Source organism: Staurois parvus, unplaced genomic scaffold, assembly GCF_062004578.1.
Source record: "Staurois parvus isolate SC_StPar_1 unplaced genomic scaffold, SC_StPar_1.0 ptg000656l, whole genome shotgun sequence".
Lineage (NCBI taxonomy): Eukaryota > Metazoa > Chordata > Amphibia > Anura > Ranidae > Staurois > Staurois parvus.
Window position 1 is genome coordinate 2,615,161 of NW_028318452.1, and position 23,648 is coordinate 2,638,808.

At 42.2% G+C, this 23,648-nt stretch overlaps 1 protein-coding gene across 1 annotated transcript in view; it reads right to left on the reverse strand.

The window, feature by feature from the left end:
• LOC149448823 (proteinase-activated receptor 1-like) overlaps positions 1-23,306 on the reverse strand; it is a 38,327-nt gene extending 15,021 nt beyond the window's left edge. The window contains exon 1 of the mRNA XM_089694222.1: positions 23,098-23,306. Within this exon, the coding sequence (XP_089550348.1) occupies positions 23,098-23,227 (130 nt within the window). The 5' untranslated portion in view covers positions 23,228-23,306. The remainder of the gene's footprint in view (positions 1-23,097) is intronic.
• Positions 23,307-23,648: the final 342 nt, after the last annotated feature.

Below are 23,648 nucleotides of genomic sequence, written 5' to 3' on the forward strand. Positions count from 1 at the left end.
GTGAAGTGGGCAAACAACTCAATACAATAATTATAATTGCACTGTGACACTGAGAGCTCCATCTAGTGGCTGTTCTATAAATCTGTACATAATACAAATATGGAAGACAAAGCTTGTAAAAATGTGACCGCTGTGTCGAACATTACATGTCAAAAATAATAAAGCGTAAACCTTGCAAAATTAATTTAAAACATGGACTTATTAAAGCTACATAATACAGCTCATCTCCCACAATTATAACCTATTTTACCACTTGCCCCACCCTACTAGATCGCAAGCTCTCTTATGCATAGGGCCCTCTTAACCCTAATGTATTTTATGGTATTGTAACTGTACTAGCTCTCATTGGATTGTAAAGCTCTGCACAAACTGCTAGCACTCTATAAATCCTGAATAATAATGATGATGATGATACTTTCCCTTTAGGGCTTACCTAAATGGGTCATTAAGCCCATCCTCCATGCAGATGCGTATGCATCCACCTTGGAGCTGTGTGTAGATGGTCAGTAGAAGTGAATGCACATGCACGCTGACACGGGCACAATCACATGTCAAAGTCTGACATGCAGGCAGAAACGGAAGCCTATGTGTTCAGATCCGTGCACCCATTCCTGTCCACGTGTCCAACTTTGACATGCAATTGTGTCCATGCCAGTGGTGAGTGCGCATTCACTTCTTTGTGTTGCCCGCATGTAACTCCGAGTATTACTTTTTTTTTTATAGGTGTAGTCATTGTTGCTTAATTGCCTTCGATGAATGCCACTCCCTCTTGCTTGGTTTTGCTGAATCAGAAAATGAATCAATGGGCAGCATTGATCTAGCCCGTGATTCATCCCTTCTCTTGTTTGTCTGCTCTGTTATGAGGGGCTGGTTGCAGTGTCAGTCGAGGAGAAAATGTCTGAAAGCAAACAGCTGCTGCTGTGTATTCAAACTCATGATGCTTTGTGACAATAGTGAACCCTGTATTAAAGTGTATGTAATCTTAATCACTATACAAATGGCATATGGAGCAATCCTGAAGTAAAAAACAGTATGGTATGCAAATAATTAGCGAAAGAATAATATTAAGCCCATTTAGTCCATATCATATTCATAAAGTCCATAAAAAAATAATAAAGTCCATAAAAAGCACCTATGAGAAGCCCTGCTGGGAGACTGGAATATATCTCTGTAGAAACGAAAAGGAACACAAGTGGACGCCTCCAAGTGCAGTATTAAAAACAATTTAATGAACCATAAGTATGAAGAACTCACATGTATGAAGAAGTAAGAAACATTGTAAAGGGTTCTTGACATCACTTCCGGTTCCACTTTCCATCACAACCATAGGAGCCGATGCTTTCCGTGGTGTGCAGATGCTCGGCTTGTCTCTCAGCTACATCTGGTCCTGGATGTGTCTACATACTGTGGTCCCCAACTTTTTACAATGTTTCTTACTTCTTCATACATGTGAGTGCTATACTTATGGTTCATTGAATTGTTTTACTACACTTAGAGGTGCCCCCTTGTGTTCCTTTTCAATCCTAGTCACTAACATCTTTTCTATACTTTAACATGTTGATATTATTTTATAAGTAATTCTTAATAGTTTTAAGTTGCAGCTTTCATTAAAATTACTTCCTGTACTAGGGTGACAACACTGTGTTCCTGTCTCCTATGTGTGCTCCCAAGTTGTCACCCTATCATAAGGACTTCAGGTAAAAATTGCATGTAGCCGTCTCAATGCAAATTACATGTCATGGTCCTCTGAATTACATAGTCATGGTCCACTGTTGCCACCATAGGGAAACTGCCCTGAGAAACATCATGCACTCATCCCTGGGGTACCCAACGAAGTGACTGCAGGGAGGCTGCAAAAGATCAGCAAGAGCGGGGTGCAACAAAGGATGAAAAATGGTGACAACATGTGTTTTAATTAAAGATGTAGCAGTTTTTTTGGATCATACACAGTTATTTAGCAAACTAAATGTCATTCAATTAGAGTTTACATCGACTAAAAATTTTTACATGGTAAAAACATATAATAAAATTGGTCAAATTCCCAATATAGTTTCCATATAGTAGACTCATGTAGACATTATGGAGTTGATTTACTAAAACTGGGGAATGCAAAATCCGGTGCAGCTCTGCACGATAGCCAATCAGCTTCTAACTTCAGCTTGTTCAATTAAACTTTGACAAAAAAAGAACTGGAAGCCGATTGGTCTCTATGCATTGCTGCACCAGATTTTAAATCAACCCCTATGTTGCCCAGGTAGAGATTTCTCTTTGTCTTTGTGGAAGAAAGGCCTGTTCCTTCTGTTCATGTCCTCACAGTCCAGTACATAGATTGATTTACTGCTTGATAATCTCTATTCAAGTAATAAAAGTGAATGCGATTACATAGGAACATATTACAATCTTGCCACATACACAGCACACCTTTGTTTGTCCTGTACAAGGTTCAGTCTAGCAATAGAAATGTCATCATCAGGAAGATGTGGCTCTTTGCTACCAGATATTATGTGACAGTAAGGGCTGGTTCACCCCGGGATAGCACATGGACAGTTCAATAAACCTACCGAATGCCCCCCCGCCCCCTCACCTTATACTTACCTTAGCCCCATCATGATCCAGCACTGTGCATAAGAGCTGCGGCTCTCCTGGCTTTGTCCCTCTTCACTGAGTATATGGATCCTGTCAATCAACTCCAGTGACAAGGATGTAGGGGTGGGGCCGAGTCCTGCTGTCTGTGTCAATGGACACAGCAGTGAGACTCGGGAGCGAGCCTGCGCGAGTGCCCCCATAGGAATTGGCTTCCTATTGGGGGCACCAGCAAGAGGGGAGGAACCAGGAGAACTGGCAGGGGACCCAAGAAGAAGAGGATCAGGGCCACTCTGTGCAATTCTATTGAGCAGAGCAGGTAAGTAAAACATTTTCTTTACAATAACTTTAACCACTTTACAACCACACTACATACAGGCTACAGCGTGGTTGTCCAGTTCTGGGAGGGCATCATATGATGTCCTCCCAGAACGCCCCTCCCCCCGTGCACTGCCAGCGACGCGCACCTGGTACTGTCAGTGATCGCTGTGTCCTACGGACAAAGATGATCACATGAATAGGTAAAGGCCAATCACAGTGGCCTTTTACCACATGATCAGCTGTGTCCAATGACAAAGCAGATCACCGAGTAAATACGGTTGTCGGTTATCAGCAGCACTTTCCTCACGCTGTCACAATGTGAGGAAAGTACTGCCGTGAACTGAACAAATGTCACAGAGGACATCCGCACTGATCAGCAGTGCCTCCCAGCAGTGCCACCCACCAGTGCCCAGCGGTACCACCCAGCAGTGCCCATCAGTGCCTCCCAGCAGTGGCGCCAGTCAGTGCCCATAAGTGCCACCTATCAGTGCTCATCTGTGCTGCCTGTCAGAGCCCATCAGTGCTGCCTATCCGTGCCCCCTCATCAATGCCCATCAGTGCTGCCTGTCAGTGCCCATCAGTGCTGTCTATCACTGCAGCCTCATCAACGCACATCAGTGAAGGAGAACAATTAACTTGTTGCAAAATTTTATAATAAAAAGTAAGAAAAACAGCCAGTGGCGATTAAATACCACCAAAATAAAGCTCTATTTGTGTGAAAAAAATTATAAAAATGTCCTATGGGTACAATGTTGCATGACAGCGCAATTGTCATTTAAAGTGCAACAGCGCTGAAAGCTGAAAATTGGCCTGGGCACGAAGGGGGTATTAGTGCCTGGTAGGCAAGTGGTTAAAGTATAACTATTTATTTTTATATAGAGTAGAGAGGGATTAGAAGACCTGTCAGGTTTTATTACTACCTGTGTCCCTGTTAGGGAGATTCAACCTCTCTATCTGCCCTGGTGACTATTATCACTGAAAGTGAAAGAAAATCCAACGTTCTGAGTGTGACAATTGCGGCGCCAGACCCCATCCCTTCTCACCAAACTCGTGACCGAAGGACTAGCCAATCTAAAACCACGCTGTTACGTGCGTAACAATGCCATGCCCAGCTGCATTCTGCACAAAGATTTTCCAGCTAATGGACCACAATCTGTGTATCTGCAGCCTGGGAGTGATTGTTACTGGGTCAGGTTAATTATGCAATTAACCCTTCACACTGCCACCACCTCCTTTTTGTACAGAGAAAGAGGAATATAAACTCGGCAATATCAGTAATAACACTATGATGTTTGCATAAGCGTTGGTATACCACTGTCACTGAGATACCAAAGTTTAAAACACACACACAGTAGCGCTCTTCAGAGGCAGGGGTTCTTAGTTTGCATTAAAGAGCTTTAGAAACAGTTCAACACTTTCAGAAAGTAAGATTTATTACTAAAATTAATAAAAAGGTCAAAAGGGTGCAATAAAAATATTTACAGAAAAAGATGTAGCCAATATATATATATATATATATATAAATATACAAAAAGCAATAGCACAGCAAAGAGATAACAGAAATGAATTTAGAGAGATAAAGTACTTGCCAAAAGCCTTGGGTCAAGCAGCTTTCAAGTTTCTGAGCAGAGGGCTTTTATCTCCCTAAGTTAGTTCCGATGTTAAAAGGGAGCTTCTTCAACTTAGCTCAACTCAGCTTAGCTTAGCTTTTGCTAGCAACTCAGCAGGGTGTCTCCTTAAAGCAGAGAACCAATCGCCTCATTTGGGGAGGGGTGTTGGGGCGGAGACCCAAGCTAGAACCAAAAACCCTTGCAGTTGAAGTCATGGTTCATAACTTACTCTTGGTGCACTTAGCAGCCTTGCCACTAGTAGATTATTACGCAGAATCGCCTGCTGAACATCTAGGTTTGAAATATGGCATACCTGCTGGGATGGTTAAGGAGAAATCGTTTTCTGCTCTCCTGTTGATGCCAGCTAGGGGATGTAATATATCAGACGACTAGTATTATCGAGACCGATCTGAATATATGCCCGGTTTTTATGTATGTCTTTCATAGTCCAAGATATGTAATCATAGGGGAAAAGGGGATGTTTAAATGTGAGTCCGTTTTACGACTATTTGGAATGTCTTTGAGCTCAGTGAAGGACTTGGTTTATGGTTTTACAATCCTTTTCCAAGCAGAGTCTCGCAGACATCTGGGGGCCAGGCTAATTGGGGGTTATAGCCATGAGCTCTCCCGCTGGGCCTTGATGCCTTTGATCTCTGCATCAGACCACATGTCACTCAACAGTGAGGGGGGGATTTTGAGGAAGCTAATTTGGGAGTAGAAAATGATACAAGATGGAGGCCTTTGCCAAAATGGAGGTTCACATCCATCTTTGTGTGCACGATTGCTACACTGAGCGGTCACCAGCACAGAAATAAGGGAACATTTTTAAAATGGCGACACCATTTCTGGTGAAAACCAGGGATTCCTAACTTTGTTTTGTTCTGGCTATGGGACAGGAAGTGAAGGGACATCTCTCCAATGGGACACAGATAGCATAAAAAACCTGACAGAGGGTATAACCATCCCTTTCTCCACCCAAAATGGGGAAGAAAAAAAAAAAAACAGTTTTGCCTACAGTTCTACTTTAAAGGGTAACTCCACTTTTGTTGAAAAAGTCAATGGAAGACACATTAAAGTACTGAAGGTAAAACCGTTTTCTTTTTAATTTAGGATAGAGTAAGGGAAGGTAAAACCCTTGTCAGGTTTTTTTTATTTTCATTTTGCCATGTGCCCTTTTGGAGAGAATTCCCTTCACTTCCTATCCCGTAGCTGCAACAAAAAAGGAAATCCCCCCAAAGTGGGGGAATCCTTGGTTGTCACCAGGGCCACCAGAACTAGTGTTCCCAATAGAACATTTTTCTTCTATTCCTTTTCTGATGACCACTCAAAATTTGGGATAGAAAACCTGACTGGGGTTCTAATCCCCCTCCACTGTATCCAAAACTAAAAAAAAGGTTTCACTTTTGTTAAAGACCTGCCAAAAACACATCATTTACCCAGAAGATCTTCCTGCTTCAAGTCAATACTTAGCAGGAGCCACCTTCTCCCAGAAACCTTTGACATTCCCTGATGTTCCATATTGACACCTTGATATGTCAAGCACAATGACAAATCATGTCATGTAAACGGCTCCGGAGACTGTGCATCCTCTCTACTCAACAGAGCTATTCATGAAACTGAATTATGGAAAATGCTGCACCCCCCTGGGGACGAAGTTCAAATCCCATCAACAATGCTATCTGCATGGAGTTTGTATGCTCTCCCTGGGTTTTCTCCCACAACCCAGAACATTTGGTCAAAGGTTTGAGGAAAACAGGCTTTTACTGTCAGGGATAAAGTCATCCCATAGTGTCCCATAAAATGCCTGTCCCTAATTAGATCTCTAACAATAAAAGCCTGTTTTCCTCAAGTCTTTGACCAAAGGGATGGAAAGTTCAAAAGGTGACATCATTCATTCGATAATGGAGTCTGGAATCATTATCTCTGAGCTCTAAACTCTGACCTCTTACAGGAGCACGTACCACTGAAGTGCCAAGAAAAATCTGTTCCATTTCGTAAATGGAAACCCATGCAAGCACAGAGAGAACATGCAAACTCCAAGCAGAATATGCCATGGTTGGGATTCAAACCAATGACCCCAGTGCTGCCAGGCAGAAGTCCTAACCACTTAGCTACTGTGCTGCCCCTATGTGTGGTGACTTGTGGTTTTCTTCACTGAAAATCAGTTGTTTTCTTTGTGCCCACTTTATACTACAGTGGTGGTGTACTGCAGAAAAATGCAGCATGTCTACATTCTTCCACAGCATGCTGGATGCCACCACATGTCACCGCTCAGCACCTCTGGTGTCATGAACGAAGTGTCACTATGTAACAGTTCAAAAAAAAAAAAAAAAGAAAGCAGAACGATTCATGGAAATGCATATCGCTCAGCTCCGGCCCAATAGCTGCCTGCACCACTGCCTTTTGTATAACAGACTTTTTTTTTTTCATTTTGGATAAAGTGGATAGGGATTAAAAGACATCAGGATTTACTTGCTGTTTGTGTCTCTGATGGGAATTTCACTCTCTCTATTTGTGCTTGTGGCTGTTATCACAAAAGTGAAAGAAATGGCATATTTCAGGTTGTCACCAGAACAGGAACAGAGCGGAAATGTTTACATAGGGGCTCTAGTTCTGATGACCCGTGTGACAACCAGGAATTCCCTCACTTTGGAGGAATTTCCTCCCACTTCCAGGTTTTAGATATGGGACAGGACGTGAAGGGAAATTTCTCCAATAGGACACAGATGGCACAAAAAAAAGAACATTTGCAAGCATTGCGGCTGGTGTGTGCTGTAAAGGAAGCATTGTTGATGCATTATAACGATGCGACCTACAACCTTTTTTTCTTTATTTTACACTTAATGGCATTTTATTCATCTTTATGTACTACAGCGTGTTGCAATGTGTAGTGCAGTGCAGTGAAAACTCCCTCCTAGATTGTGAGCTCCAAGGAGCAGGGCCCTCCTATCCCTCTTGTATTGAACTGTATTGTTACTGTATTGTCTTCCGTTATATTGTAAAGCGCTGAGCAAACTGTTGGCGCTATATAAATCCTGTATAATAATAATAAAATGTAAAGCACTGAACTCACAGGCAAATTTCCCTGTCTATGTGTCAGGACTGCATTCGGCAAGACTGATCACCGCAAATACACCAATCAGCCATAACATTGGGATCACTGACAGGTACAGTGAAGAACATTGATTATTGCAATGGAACCTGAAAGTGGGTGAGATATAATAGGTGGCAAATGAACAGGTTGTCCCTGATCTGATGTGTTGAAAGCAGAAAAAATGGGCAAGTGTAAGGATTTGAACAACTTTGATAATGGCTAATGCTAGTGTAATGGCTAAACAACTGGGTCAGGGCATCTTCAAAAGTACATTTCTTGAGGGATGTTCCCGGTATGCAGTGGTCAGGATCTACCAAAAGCAGTCCAAGGAAGGAAAACCCATGACAGGATCATGGGCGGACAAGTCTCATTGTTGCACATGGCTAGCAAAGGCTGGCCAATGTAGTCTGATCCAAAAGGTAATGCTGGTTCTGATAGAAAGGTGTCGGAACACGCGGTACACCGCAGTTTGTTGTGTATGAGGAAGCGTAGCTTCACTCCACAGCCAACAGCACCTACAATGGTGCAATGGAACAAGGTGGCCTACTCTGATGAATTCAAGAATGGTTTGAGGAACGCAATAACAATTTTGAGGTATTGATTTGGCCTCCAAATTCTCCAGATCTCAATCCAATCGAGCATCTGTGGGATGTGCTGGAAAAACAAATTCAATCCACGGAGGCCTCTCCTCACAGGATTTAAAGGATCTGCTACTGACAGCTCAGTGCCAGATATCACAGCATACCTTCAGAGGTCTTGTGGAGTCCATGCCTCGACAGGTTACCATAATGTAAAGCCTGATCGGTGTATAATAGGACGCAAAGGATAAGTTCACCTTTTAAAAAAACCTCATACCAGCATACCTTCAGAGGTTATAATGCAATATGAACCTTATAATTCAACCTTTAAATGGTGTCTGAATTCTTCCAAAACCATCCATATTAAAACATTGCGCCTATGTATATAAATGTTGATATTAAATTCAGATAGGTGCTGCTATTATATATCCACTAAATTAATATCCAGTTTGTGATAAATAAATAAAAACCACAAATAATAGCACGACCCCTACACCTCGATAATTAAATTAATTACATTAATTGATTAAATAAATAAATAACATTAATTAAATGAATCCACCACCGTGCATGTGTACAAATATATATATACAATATATATACAATATATCATTACTTAAGTAATTAAATAAACCCTCATAAAGTCCATTCACAAAAGTCCATATATATTCCAATTGATCCTCAATAAATGAAGTTATGGTATCTTCCTTCACCAATGTGACATCCAGTGCGTTAACACCCCATCAAAATACACACTCACCAGATACTGGTGAAAAAACAGCATATCTGTATATAACCAGCACTCCACCCCTGAGTTCCAGCTTATGGATATCCGTAATACTCCACAATAACCAATGAATAATAATAAGACAGAGTTTGTTACACAAAAGCACAGAGCTCTCTATCCAGCGTCTCACCAGCCTGCCTGCAACCAAGATGGCGTTGTTGCGATCACATGGTCCCGAGCCAAGAGTTGGCGTGCGTGGTGACGTCACCGGATAGCCACGCTCCTAACGCGTTTCATCATACGACTTCTTCCGAGGGTGTCTCCGGATAGAGAGCTCTGTGCTCTTGTGTAACAAACGCTGTCTTATTATTATTCATTGGTTACTGTGGAGTATTATGGATATCCATAAGCTGGAGGGGTGGAGTGCTGGTTATATACAGATATGCTGGTTTTTCACCAGTATCTGGTGAGTGTGTATTTTGATGGGGTGTTAAAGCACTGGATGTCACATTGGTGAAGGAAGATACCATAACTTCATTTATTGAGCATCATATTGGAATATATATAGACTTTTGTGAATGGACTTTATGAGGGTTTATTTAATTATTTAAGTAATGATATATTATTTGTGCACATGCACGGTGGTGGATTAATTTAATTAATGTTATTTATTTATTTAATCTATTAATTCATTTAATTAATTATTGAGGTGTAGGGGTTGCGCTATTATTTGTGTTTTTTATTTATTTATTGATCACAAAGTGTGGATATTTATACCTTCAGAGGTCTTGTGGAGTCCATGCCTCAGCAGGTTATGGTAGGTGGTCATAATGTTATGGCTGATTAGTGTACACGTGATAACAGGCCCACTTTAACTACCAAATGTGCTAAACTGCACTATACCTTTCATCTAAGACCTTAGCCTGCATTCACACTGATCAGTTTTTGTTCAGATAAAAAAAGTGGAAGAAAAGAGGAAGAAAAATGCATCCCTTTAAATAGAACTCTTCACACCTGAACACAAGTGCATCAAAAACTGATCAGTGTGAAAGGGCCATCTAAACATGCCCCAAAAATGCAGCAAGCAAGATTTTTAAAAATGCAACTGAAACTCAACTGATTGGAGTGGAGAGTTTCATAGGTTTTAAAGGGATGCATTTATCTTTCACTTTTTTTTAACTGAAAAACTGATCAAGCTGAACAAAAGCGCATCAAAACCCGATCAATGTGAAAGCAGCCTACTGAACTTCTTTCGTGTTACCTTTAAGAAAGACAATATATAGGGAAAAGATGTAAAAAAAAGGGTCTTTGAGCTGTAACAGATCCTTTTTTGTACATTAATTCTTCATAGTCCATGCGACTTTTGTCATGGTGGGTTGTGGATCACAATATAAGGTGTCCCTCCTTATCTTAGACTGGACAAAATTATTGGCACCCTCAATATAATATTTGGTAGCACACCTCTTGGAAAATATAATTAAAATCAATCACTCCCTGTAACCATCAATGAGTTTCTTACACCTCTCTACTGGAATTTTGGACCTCTCTTTTTTCGTCACCTGCTCCAGGTCTCACAGATTGGAAGGGTTCCTTTTCCTAACTGCTGTTTTGAGATCTCTCCATGGATGGCCTATGGGATTAAGATCTGGACTCATTGCTGGCCAGTTCAGTACTCTCCAGCCCTTTGTTTGAAACCATTTCTGGGTGCTTTTTGATGTGTGCTTTGGGCCATTGTCCTGCTGTATGAACCATGACTTCTGACGGAGACCCAACGTTCTGACACCGGGCCCTACATTGCACCCCAGAATCCTTTGGTAGTCTTCAGATTTCATAATGCCATGCATACAGTCAAGACATCATGCATACAGTCAAGACATCAAGACATCCAGTGCCTGAAGCAGCAAAGTAACCCCAAAACATCAGTGAGCCTCCACCATGTTTGACTGTAGGGACTGTATTCTTTTCTTTAAAGGCCTCATTGCTTTTTTTAAAAAACAGTAGAATGATGGGCTTTACCAAAAAACTGTAATTTAGTTTCATCTGTCCACGGCATATTCTCCCAAAAGGATTTTGGCTTCCTTAAGTAAGTTTTGGCAAACTCCAATCTGGCTTTTTTATGTTTCAGTGGGGTCCTCCTACCATAGTGTATCTTTTCATTCAGATGGCGACGTATAGTGCGAGCTGACAAAGTTGAACCCTGTGCCTGAAGGCAGCTTGAATTTATTTGGAAGTTGATCAAGATCCTTTACCCACCATTCCAACAATCCTTCATTGCAATATTTGATCAATTTTCCTCTTTCGTCCAAGTCCAGAGAGATTAGCTACAGTGCCATGGGCTGTAAACTTCCTGATACTGTTGCGCACAGTGGACACAGGAACATTAAGATCTCTGCAAATGGACTTGTAACCTTGAGATTGTCCATAATTTTCCACAATTTTTGTTCTCAACTCCTCAGCCAGTTCTTTCTCTTCTCCAGTCAATTTTTCATCATTTAACTGGTTGCCAGTGTGATTTCTATATTGCCAGCACCTGTTAATCGATACAGGTGAGTTTAACCGCTTCCTGCCCGCCATATAAGGAAATGGTGGGTGGGCGGTGGTTCTCTCATTCTGGGATGACGTCATATGACATCCTCCCACTCTAACAGCGCGTGCTCCCACTGGGGGCGCGCAGCGCAGCAATCGCTGGTGTGTTGTGATCCTGGGACACAGCGGATCACCGATCAATGGAAAAAGCCGATGACGTCGGCTCTGTCATGTCATCAGCTGTGTCCAATCACAGATGATCGCATGTAAATAAGGAAATGCCAGTCATCAGCATTTCTCTCCTCACGAGCTGTCAGCGTGAAGAGAGCGGGTAATCGGCATTCCTGAGGGGAAATGTACACTGATCATCAGGGTACTGATGATCAGTGCCCTGATGATCAGTGTAGCCCCATCAGTGCCACCTGTCAGTGTCCATCAATGCCACCTGTCAGTGCCTACCAGTGCACATCAATGCCACATATCAGTGCACAACTAAGCTGCCTTTCATGGCCACCTATCAGTTCCAGTCAGTGCCGACTATCAGTGCCTGACAGTGCTGCCTAACAGTTCCAGTCAGTGCCACCTAACAGTGCCAGTCAGTGCCACTTATCAGTGCCAGTCAGTGCCATCTACAAATGCCATGCATCAGTGCTGCCTTTCAGTGCCCATCAGTGATGTCTGTCAATGCCCATCAGTGCCACTTACCAGTGCCCATCAGTCCCGCCTATCAGTGCCCACCACTGCAGCCTCATTGGCGCAAACTAGTGCTGGAGAAAAAATACTTATTTACAAAATTTTATAACAGAAACTAAGAAAAAACTTTTTTCCCCAAAATTTTCAGTCTTTTTTAATTTGTTTAGCAAAAAAATAAAAAAACCCAGAGATGATTAAATACCACCAAAAGAAAGCTCTATTGGTCTCAAAATAATTATAAAAATTTCATATGGGTAGAGTGTTGCATGACCACGCAATTGTCATCCAAATTGTGACAGTGCTGAAAGCTGACAACTGGCCTGGGCAACATGGTGTGAAAGTGCCCTGAAGGCAAGTGGTTAATTACAAATTACAGGAGCATCAAAAACTTGGAATGCAATTATTTCTTACAGTTTTGAGAAGGTGCCAATAATTTTGTCCAGTCTGTTTTTGGAGTTTTGCGTGGAATGTGTCAGATTTGGCTTTTGTTTCTCCACTTTTTTGTGTCATGCAAAAGAAATAAACATGAGAATGCCTAAACATTTGTAATTGCAACAATTTTCTGGGCAAAGTGGTACCTGACAGAAATGCAGGGGTGTCAATATTTTTGGCCATGACTGTAGGTGATGTTAGAGCAATAAAAAAGACTATCTTCTACAAGCAGTAAAAAAATACATGAGAGTGTACCATAACACATAATACACATTACCTGTACTACCATTCTCTGCTATGGGCCTCATTAACCTGTGTTATAAAAGTATAAGTGGCTCTACAGAATTAGGATACACAGTATCTGCACTCTAGACCAACAGTTCTAGATGTGCATTTGACCACTGGGGCGTAAAGACATGATTTGCTCCACGGACTGTACTAAAATGAGGAATAATCCTCTTATTTTTGGATGTGCTGGAATGAGACGTGTGAATGCCTTGTGTTCAAAGAAGGCTTCACTGTGCTGCGCAATGATTCTGTTGGAGGGCTTTGGTGCCTTCTCTCCACAACTTTATAGATGAACTCCAGGTATGGAAATCTTTACATAGTTACATTGGTCCAGCTTAGCCCAATAGATGTATGCATGAGTCATATCTGGTCGATATCCCGTGGAAGCTGGAAATCCATGACGTACCGTATTTTTCGCTCCATAAGACGCACTTTTTTCCCCCCAAAAAAAGGGGGAAAATGTCAGTGCGTCTTATGGAGCGAATATAAAGCGGCCGGTCCGGTATCTCTGCCGCCACCATGTCAGAATACCGGGCCGGCCGCTCAGCTGTTCTCTCCTGCAGGGCCTTACCTGTTCCTCGCTCCAGCGCTGCACAGTCTTCCCGTGCTGGCTTCTGACAGCCGGGTGCCCACTGCGCTTTGTGAATGATCCGGTGTCTTCTGGGACACATGACAGGTCCCAGAAAGCGCCGGGCCATTCACAAAGCGCAGCGCTCCTCGCACATGCGCAGTGGGCACCCGGCTGTCACAGAAGCCGGCCCGGGAAGAAGAGAGAAGGACAACTCCACGGAAGTGGGAGCGGGTACCTGTCAAATTCAGGTACCCGCTCCCCCTACCTCCCCAAAGGTCAGCAGTCTCTGGTCATTCCCTGCACTGTCTGCAGTCTCTGGTCATCCCCTGCACTGCCTGCAGTCTCTGGTCATCCCCTGCACTGTCTGCAGTCTCTGGTCATGCCCTGCACTGTCTGCAGTCTCTGGTCATGCCCTGCACTGTCTGCAGTCTCTGGTCATGCCCTGCACTGTCTGTAGTCTCTGGTCATCTCCTGTACTGTCTACAGTCTCTGGTCATTCCCTGCACTGTGTCCGCAGTCTCTGGTCATCTCCTGTATTGTGTACGCAGTCTCTGGTCATCCCCTGTACTGTGTCTGCAGTCCATTGGTTCAGAATATTTTTTTTTTCTTGTTTTCCTCCTCTAAAACCTAGGTGCGTCTTATGGTCAGGTGCGTCTTATGGTCAGGTGTGTCTTATGGAGCGAAAAATACGGTAGATACTGCTACTACAGTGATCACCACTAGCTTCAGGATCCTGTGCTGAGCACCTGTCCTGCTGCTTAGTGAACACAGGGAGTTTGCCTGCTTGGTGTGGGCACCACTCAGAATTTGCTTTGCATTGCCCCAATGAGTGCAAATCGTTTGGATGAGGTGGAGATTGTGATGTCTCCAATCCACCTCTCAACCTTGCCCAGAGAATCTTCAAATTCATGGAGAAAAGAAAATGCAAAGTGATCTCTAAATGGTGCCCATGTTGTGCAAACAACATCTTGTGTAGAAGGCCACTTGGAACTAAGAAGCAAGTGGAGATCACTGGAGTCTCAGTGTCTTCTACAGCTTCTGGAGGGGTTCCACAGGTATGGTATATGCATAGCTACATTGGGCCAGGCTGGACCAATGTAACTACAGTAAGTAAAAATATCCATAACTGGAATTCTTCAAGTGTCCCATTTGGACAGTCTTTATTCAGTCCCATTTCGACTGTGTACATTCTCAAATATCCTATATTCTTTTGGTTTTTCACCCTTTGGATATCACATTTGGATCCCTGAGTGGATCAGTTCACGTCACACACTGTAATTTCTTTACATTTGTTTGTTTTAACACGTATTGTTATCACATTGGATCCTTAAGTGGATCAGTTCACTTTGTACACTTGATATAGTCCCATTTGGACTTGATTTATTGATTAGGTAATAAATATGTTTAAAATGTATGTTTTCACTTTAAGGATCTAGTTCATGTATTTTCACATGTATTGATTATAGTTAATTTAAGTTAGCGCTGCACCATTTTATTTAAGATGTTTACGAACTAAACATTTTCTAGTTTGTACCATTATTTCTTTGTGTGTCTGAACAGTTGGAATTGGCTGTCGAAAGCAATATACGGTACTAAGAAATACATTATCGACCAATCGTTCCTTTTGTGGAAATTTTCATCTGATTTTCCTATCGTGTTTACAGGCCTTTGGATGCCTAAACTTGTTGGATTTCAGCTCACAATCATGCAATCACTAGCATCTCGTATATTTTTACTTGGCAGGTAACACTTCACCCTATGTCACTTTACACATCTGTGCTGTTGGCTAAAGTGATCCTTCTGGTGTGTTCCGGGAAGTTTACAAGCTAGACATGTAAAATTAGGAGCTCCAGTTCCTGGCTCCAAGGATTTGTTTGAAGACCATCCATGAAGTCGCTGGAGAGGGAGGACAGGGGTGGAATGTGCTGGAGGAATGCCAGGACAGCAGCAGACAGTCCCAGGAGAAAGCTGTCCCATGACGTCATCCCTCCAGAATGTTTTGACTTGTCTGAACTCTAACCCAGAGCTGATTACTGCTGTGGAGACATTTTTCTGTTATCTGACAGGAAAGCTATAAGAAATACACAGTAGAACCAACAAATGACTCACAGCCTTGATGACCCAGCACAAGTGTTCTATACACTGGGGAGATATCTCATGGAGTCAGTAACAATGGTCAGGGGTCAATAAGGAAAGGCCAATATGTGGTGACCACACAGACAGCCTAATAATGGCCTCCACGGTCCATGGACACAGGTGGAGCCGCAGTGCTGGGACTACATGTCCTACTGAGAAGAACCTAGGTGTCCCCCCTACACTGACCCTTACTTTCCTTGTTGCCTATAGTAACCAGATGATTTACTAAAAAATTACAATGTATTTAAACCCAAATATCTAAAGCCAAATAAGTTGGAGCCCATGTTCCTGTACTGTGAATTTTTTTTCTATAATTATACAGTGGTACCTCGGTTTACAAATGTAATGCGTTCTCCCGGACGTTTTGTATTGCAAAAAATTCCTAAACCGAAACGCGGTTTCCCATAGGAATGCACTGAAAACACATTAAGCTGTTCCGGAAGTCAGAAAAAAATTTAAAAAAAAGAGTCTTTTATCTGTTCAAAACTCTTTATAAAGTGCACATTAAAGGCATAAATACTGTACAGGGACATGTTAAAAAATTTCCAGAATGGCTCCAAAACTTGATGCAAAAACTGCTCCAACACCTCCACACTTGACGCCACGTACTACTCACAGACTCCAGCATGCACCGAGCCGGCGCTATAAACCTCCCAGGTGCAAGGCATCCTGAGAAAACTTGCTTCATATTGAGAAAAAAACCAAGGCATTATTTTCAATGGATTTTCATTCGTGAACCAAAAATCATGTTAACCAAGGCGTTCGTAAACCAAGGTACCACTGTACTTTGCTTTTTAATTAAATCAAACCAGCTTGGTGTGTACACAAGCACTTCCTCTCCTAAGGTGACAATCTTAACTCCCTTCAGGGTTGTCACCCTTCCCTGCACACTCCTGGGGAATGCCCAGTGATCTGCCATCTCCTGTTGTAGTCATCACAGTAAAACCATAATGTTCAGCAAAGGAAATGTATAAAAGAGTCTACAGAGAGAGAGAATGAATGAACAAACTAATGAGAACAATGTTTTTTTTAACCCAAAAATATTTTTTCCTGCTTTGACCCTGTTCCCTCCTCTGCTTTGTATGAAAAAAAAATACCACTTGCTGCATCTTTGATGTACTTTCATGGAAACGCACATTATACATTGTTCAAAAGTAACCTAAATAAGCAAGTAAAACACACCTAAAATGCAACGCACAGATGTTAGATGACCCTTAACGTGACACTAAATGCTGGTTTACAAAAAGAAACTCAATTCAATTTTTTTTTTTTAACTCTAAAAAGGTTTCTTCTATTTCTCTCCTCCAGATTCCTTTTTTTTGGCTGCTATGCTCTGCCTTCCTGGAACGCGTGTCAAACTGTTGCCAAACTACAAGTCCCATGAGGCATTTCAAGATTGACAGTTACAAGCATGACTGCCAAAGGCAGAAACATGATGGGACTTGTAGTTTTGCAACAGCTGGAGGGCCGCCAGTTTGACACCCCTGTGAGGGTGGCTACGTTCATTCTCCACGGTCCCACTGTAAGAACATTGCCACCCTCTCTTCCTTGCTCCTGAGATGGACTATGGACTATGAGATTTGTAGTGTGCATAGAACATTGCACATGACCAAAACAAACAAATGTGCACTGCTTTTCCAAATAAATTGAAGTGAGAGGAAAAAGGAGAGGTTTGGGAGCTCACTGACAAATCTACAAGGAGGCAGAAAAACAGTAATTTTACAAGTCCACAACATCAGAAGGTGGTCAGGGATCAAATTGTCAAATATGCTGGTTAGTCAGTGTAAAAAAAAAACCCCAAAACATTCCTACCAAAGGCCATCAGCACAGTCTGTTAACCACTTTCCCTCCAGAGGATTTACCCCCTTTCTGAGCAGGCCATTTTTTGCGATACGGAGCTGCGTTACTTTAACTGACAATTGCACGGTCATGCAACACTGCACCCAAATGAAATTTATGCCCTTCTGTTCCCACAAATACAAATATAGATTTCGTTTGGTGGTATTTGATGACCTCTGCGGTTTTTTATTTTTTTGCACTATAAACAAAAAAAAGACTTTTGTTTAGAATTTTGAGAACAAAACAATATTTTTGACTTTTTGCTATAAAATATATCCAGTAAAAAATGTTTTTAAAAATCAAACTTCGACATAAATTTAGGCCAAAATGTATTCTGCTCCATGTCTTTGCTAAAAAAAACCCCAATACGTGTAGATTAATTGGTTTACGTGAAAGTTATAACGTCTACAAATGGCGGTATATATACTGGAATATTTTATTTTTTTTAATACTAGTAATGGCGGCAATCAGTGACTCATTGCGGGACTGCGGCAGGCATTCTGACACTGGGGGGAACTGACTGTCACAGACAGTGACACTAATACAGTGATCAGTACTAATAAAAAGCACTGACACTGTACTAATGACACTGGGCAGGAAGGGGTTAACATCTAGGGCGATCAAAGGGTTAACTGAGTGCTGTTTTACTGTGGGCTGTGTGTGTGTTTCACTGCGCAAGCACACTGCTTTGTATGGCTGTGCTATGCAGAGCCATACAAAGCAGTGTGCTGGAGCGGACAGGGGAGATATCTGTATTGTTTACATACAGACCTCTCCCCCGTCAGTGATACTCAGCGATCGCCGGGTGCCGGCAGGGAATCACCAGCCGGGACCCGGTGATCGACAGCTGAAGCCACCAATGGCGCCGTGGGTAGGGTGCGCGCCCCCTACCCAGAAATGCAAAATCACGTATATATAAGTTATTGCTGCTTTAGGATGATGGGAAAGTGGTTAATAAAACTCTCTAAGTGCACCTGTGCCAAGATTGTATACAATAAATAATAAAAATATTTACATGTCCCTAACATACAATAAAGGAGAGTACAAACAAGCCCTCTCTGACCTCTCTAGCTGTTTTTACTGTGACACTGTTAATTCTCAAAGATCCTCAAAGGTCACAACAAACACTATGAAGTCAGTTTCAGTTTCTAAAGCTACATGCACACGGCGTGCCCAGGAGGCACAGGTACAGCATCCAGCCACACTGCCAAAAGCATGGGAAAGTCTATGAGAGCTAGCGGCTGGACGCTGTACCAAGCAGTGCTCTCATTTAGGGACGTATGCCGAGAATGCAGAGTTTCTTCAGGCATATTTTACTGCTCTCTGGGTCCCTGGTTGGGACATTCACACTCTATTTATCCTGGTGATCCTTGTCCTTGAAAGAGATGAGAAACTGAAAATGTCTCCAAAACAAGAAGTGTGAAGAATTCTTACAATGGGGACACCTATGCTGGTGACAACTGTAAAGCTAGCCATACACTGATTTGAATTGAGTCGCTTCAGCAGAACAGCCTCACGTTCAATTTTTTAATAAACACATGTTGAAGGAATATATTGGAAAATTTTCCACTGATCAGCAGCTGCAAGAATACAATGTCCCAGCAGGGAGATTCCTATATCCACCTCCTTTGTGTAGATGGAAAAAATAATTTCCATTTCATAACCATTTTAAAAAACAAAAGCCTTTTGGTCCAATACAATGCAATCATCCATAAACAATTTTACTTTTAGCTTTTAAAGCTATGGTCATAGACAAATTTGTATCGCATACAGCAGACCATGTCATTCAGTTGTCATGGACATCCTCTGTCATCTGCAATCCATGAGCAGTCTCTGGCTGTCATTCATCTACTTGTACTCAGTGTCACATGGACAGTGCAGTGGTGGATTGCTGAATACCCTGGTATGGGGCGGTCCCACACTGCCAGATGGGGATAAAAGAAATCTGAATTTCCGAGAAACCAGGAACAAAAGGCCCCGAGAAGGCAGGCAATCCTATTGTGTGTCCACTAATCTTTTGGATCAACCATTTTGTTAATGGAATAATAAAGCTGATCAATACACACACTGAAAACAACCAACACAGATAAATGACTTACATTAGACGGGTACAGACCTACACGGCATAGTTCTGGCTAAAAAACAGACTGGTATGAGAATCACCGACCATCACATTTTGTGGAGGACAGCAAGTAGGAGAAAATACCATGTTGTTTGCATTCTCTCCCGGGGCCTGTGTGGGTTTCCTCTGGGTGCTCCGGGTTTTCTCCCACACTTTAAAGACATGCTGGTAAGTTAACTGGCTCCTGTCTAAATTGGCCCTAATATGTGTATGAATTAATGTGAGTTAGGGACCTTAGAATGTGCGCTCCTTGAGGGTTAGAGACTGATGTGAATGCACAATATATATGTAAAGCGTTGCGTAAATTGATGGCGCTATATAAATATCTGTAATGTATATACACACACACATATATATTATTATATTTTATGTGTGCCCTAAGGTATGTCTCCCTTCTCCGCACATCGGGACCCATCAACTGGCTGGATGTTCACCTGAAGAGAAACTTTCTACTTGAGTGAAAAAGTTGAGCCTGCTAAGGAGGATGATTCTTCTTCCATCAGAAACCAGAAAGAGATCTACCAGACTTTCATCAGACAACCGGAGAGATGATAGATAACATATACTTAACTGGACAGTGACATGCAGTGTCTACTGTAGATGGAGAACAGGAAAAAAAGAACAGGAGGAAAGGAAAGAAGAAAAGGAGGAAAGGAAAGAAGAAAAGGAGGAACGGAAAGAAGAAAAGGAGGAACGGAAAGAAGGAAGGAAAGACGAAAAGAGGAAAAGGAAAGTAGAAAGGAAAGAAGAAAAGGAGGAATGGAAAGAAGGAAGGAAAGATGAAAAGGAGGAAAGGAAAGTAGAAAGGAAAGAGGAAAAGCAAGAAAGGAAAGTAGAAAGGAACAAAGAAAAGGAGGAAAGCAAAATTGAAAATAAGGAAAGGAGAGAAGAAAGGAAAGTAAAAGAGGGAGGAAAGGAAAAAAGAGAAGGAGGAACGGAAAGTAGAAAGGAAAGAAGAAAAGGAGGAAAAGAAAAAAAAGAAAGGGAGGAGAGGAAAGAAGGAAGGAAAGAAGAAAAGGAGGAAAGGAAAGAAGGAAGGAAAGAAGAAAAGGAGGAAAGGAACGTAGAAAGAAAAGAAGAAAAGGAGGAAAGGAAAGAAGAAAAGGATGAAAGGAACGTAGAAAGGAAAGAGGAAAAGGAGGAAAGGAAAGTAACGAAGAAAAGGAGGAAAGCAAAATAGAAAGAAAGGAAAGGAGAGAAGAAAGGAAAGTAAAAGAGGAAGGAACGTAAGGAAGAAAAGGAGAAATGGTAAGTAGAAAGGAAAAAAGAAAAGTAGAATGGAAAGAAAAGAAGGAGGAACGGAAAGTAGAAAAGGAACAGAAAGATGAAAATGAGGAACGGAAAGTAGAAAGGAAAGTAAAAGAAGGAAGAAAGGAAAGATGAAAATGAGGAAAGGAAAGATGAAAATGAGGAAAGGAAAGAAGAAAGTAAAGTAAAAGAGGGAGGAAAGGAAAGTAGAAATGAAAGATGAAAAGGAGGGAAGAAAAGATGAAAAAGGAGGAAAGGAAAGAAGAAAAGGAGGAAAGGAAAGAAGGAAGGAAAGACGAAAAGGAGGAAAGGAAAGAAGAAAGAAAAGGAGGAAAGGAAAGAAGAAAGAAAAGGAGGAAAGGAAAGAAGAAAGAAAAGGAGGAAAGGAAAGAAGAAAAAGAAGGAAAGGAAAGAAGGAAAGTAAAAGAGGGAGGAAAGGAAAGAAGAAAAGGAGGAAAGGAAAGTAGAACGGAAAGAAGAAAAGGAGGAAAGGAAAGAAGAAAGGAAAGAAGAAAAGGAGGAAAGGAAAGAAGAAAGGAAAGTAAAAGAGGGAGGAAAGGAAAGAAATGTAAAGAAAAGATAATATAAACACAGATGAATCTCTAGATAGATATACTGTACACAAATGAAGTGAGATGTAAAGAGAAATAAACAATGTATATAGATGGATGCACACATATACAGTATATAAAGGATACTGTATATAATGTGCATGTTTATTAACATCATATACTCAGTGTACTGTATACAACAGAGCCTTAACAGCCTTTTGCTGCCCTTACACATAAAGATTTACATAGATTCCCCACACTGAAAATACTGAATGTCTAGATACAAAGCCTGCCAGGAACACTGATTCCTCTTCCATTGAAAACTAAAAAGATCTTCCAGACTTTCACAGACAGAGAAAAGGATGATAGATAAGGAATACTTAAATGGATGGTGACCTATATAGATGACATGTATATGTCAGGGCTTCTAAACCAGGTTTCCATGGAATCCCAGGGTTCCTCCAGAGGTTGCCGGGGGTTCCTTGAGCAATGAGTGATTTCTGCCTCTGTAAGGGGGAATTCTTCCCAATGACCACAAGTGTAAGGAGCATTCCCCCACCAACCATCACACTAATGTATCATGAGTTGTAGATATAGTCAATTTCAGCAGGGGTTCTCTGAGAGGAATACCCAGATAGACAGAGACAGATTAGAGATCCCCATCTAAACAGAATGCATGGACGCTGCTAGCTATTGCATTTTTGGCTACTGAATACCCAAACAGTGGCTGGAGCTGATTGGCGGCGGTCACAGTTCGACCAACTTTTTTTGCACCTGACTCCTTCGATTTTTCAACTGAAGTATATTGAGCTGTCTGGCATAGCACCCATGGCTTGAATTTCATCCAATTCCCAGGAATCTGTTGACATTTTGGGGTGCATGGTCAGGTGAAAAGTGATCCTACACATACATGGTGGCCAGCACACTACCCCGATAGGCTGGATGGAAGATGGGAACCTCCAAGGAGCTCATCTGTGGAAGACGCTCTGAATTGGTCATTCCTATTGTCTCCGCACCTGACCTGCCTGGACTGTCCATCATTTTATGAGTCGATCTGATGAGTCGTCTACCAGGGAAGAGGTGCCAAGCAGCTCCATCCATAGATGTATGGTCAATGTTCTAGAGCAGTGTTTCTCAACCTTTTACAGTCAAGGCACCCCTTAAAATTATGGACAGTCTGGAGGCACCCCATTCTAAACTGTGAAAAACTATTCTAATAGTTTTATATAACACAGCAACATCCACACATGTAGGACACCCAACACTAGAGGTGATTTATTCTTCCAAAGCAAATACACTTTTGCACACTGGTACTGACTAGTATTCCCATGTTTCTCTTCTCCCTCAGTTTTTCTCCATCATTGATGGAGTGGTGCACGATGAAAACCCGCTGGCTTCTATACAAGTTTTGGGCAATTTGTAGACATTTGGCGAAGGCACCCCTGAAGAAACCTCAAGGCACCCCAGGATACCCCTGTTCTAGAGAACCTGCAAACACAGCAACATGGGCACTGCAGAGGCACCCCTAAAACTGTAGAATGTGGGGCTCTGATCTACACCATGATGGCTCCTCTGAGGGTCATGTCAGACTACAGATTCCTGGCTCGTCCCAGATCACTTACTTCTATCCAAGGATGAGGGTGACAACCCCAACACGACAGTAACCTCATCTCCCATGTGTCTACCAGTGATCAGAGGGTGAGTATTGCGGGGCAGGGGGCACTGACCGTGTCACAGGCTACACATCTGAAAAGCAATCTCCTCTGGGGGTCACTCACCTCTCCTGTGCGGGTTACATTGCACGGCACAGAGTACGATCAGCAGTCCCAGCCAGCGGAGGACTGAGCTCCTTGTATGTCCCATGTCGGTCTGTCTATGAAGTCCGGAGGAGAGTTCCCAGCTGAACATCGCCTCTGCCAACTCGCTGTACACTCTGCAGATCCCTGTGTGTCTGGGGGGGCGTGTCCTGACCACACCGAGCCTCCCCCAGACACAGGGAGGTCACAGCCTACAGAGCTGCATGGAGGGGGCAGCGCATGGAGGGCCCTTTCTATTCTCTCAGGAGGATGGGGGTGGTGACTTTAGTTTCCTTCTCTATCACTTTCAATTTAAACAATGTGTTAGAGACAGAGCAGAGCTGCAAATGTAAAGTATATTACTGGGGTTTTATATTCTCCTTTTCTTTACATGACTTCATTTGTTATTTATTATCAGCATTTGTACAGAGCTGGCACACATTCCCATCAGCCCCCACCCTACAATTCTAAACTTCTCATCTCACATATCTATCAGGACCAGTCTAGACACAGACCACACCACTTGCAGACCA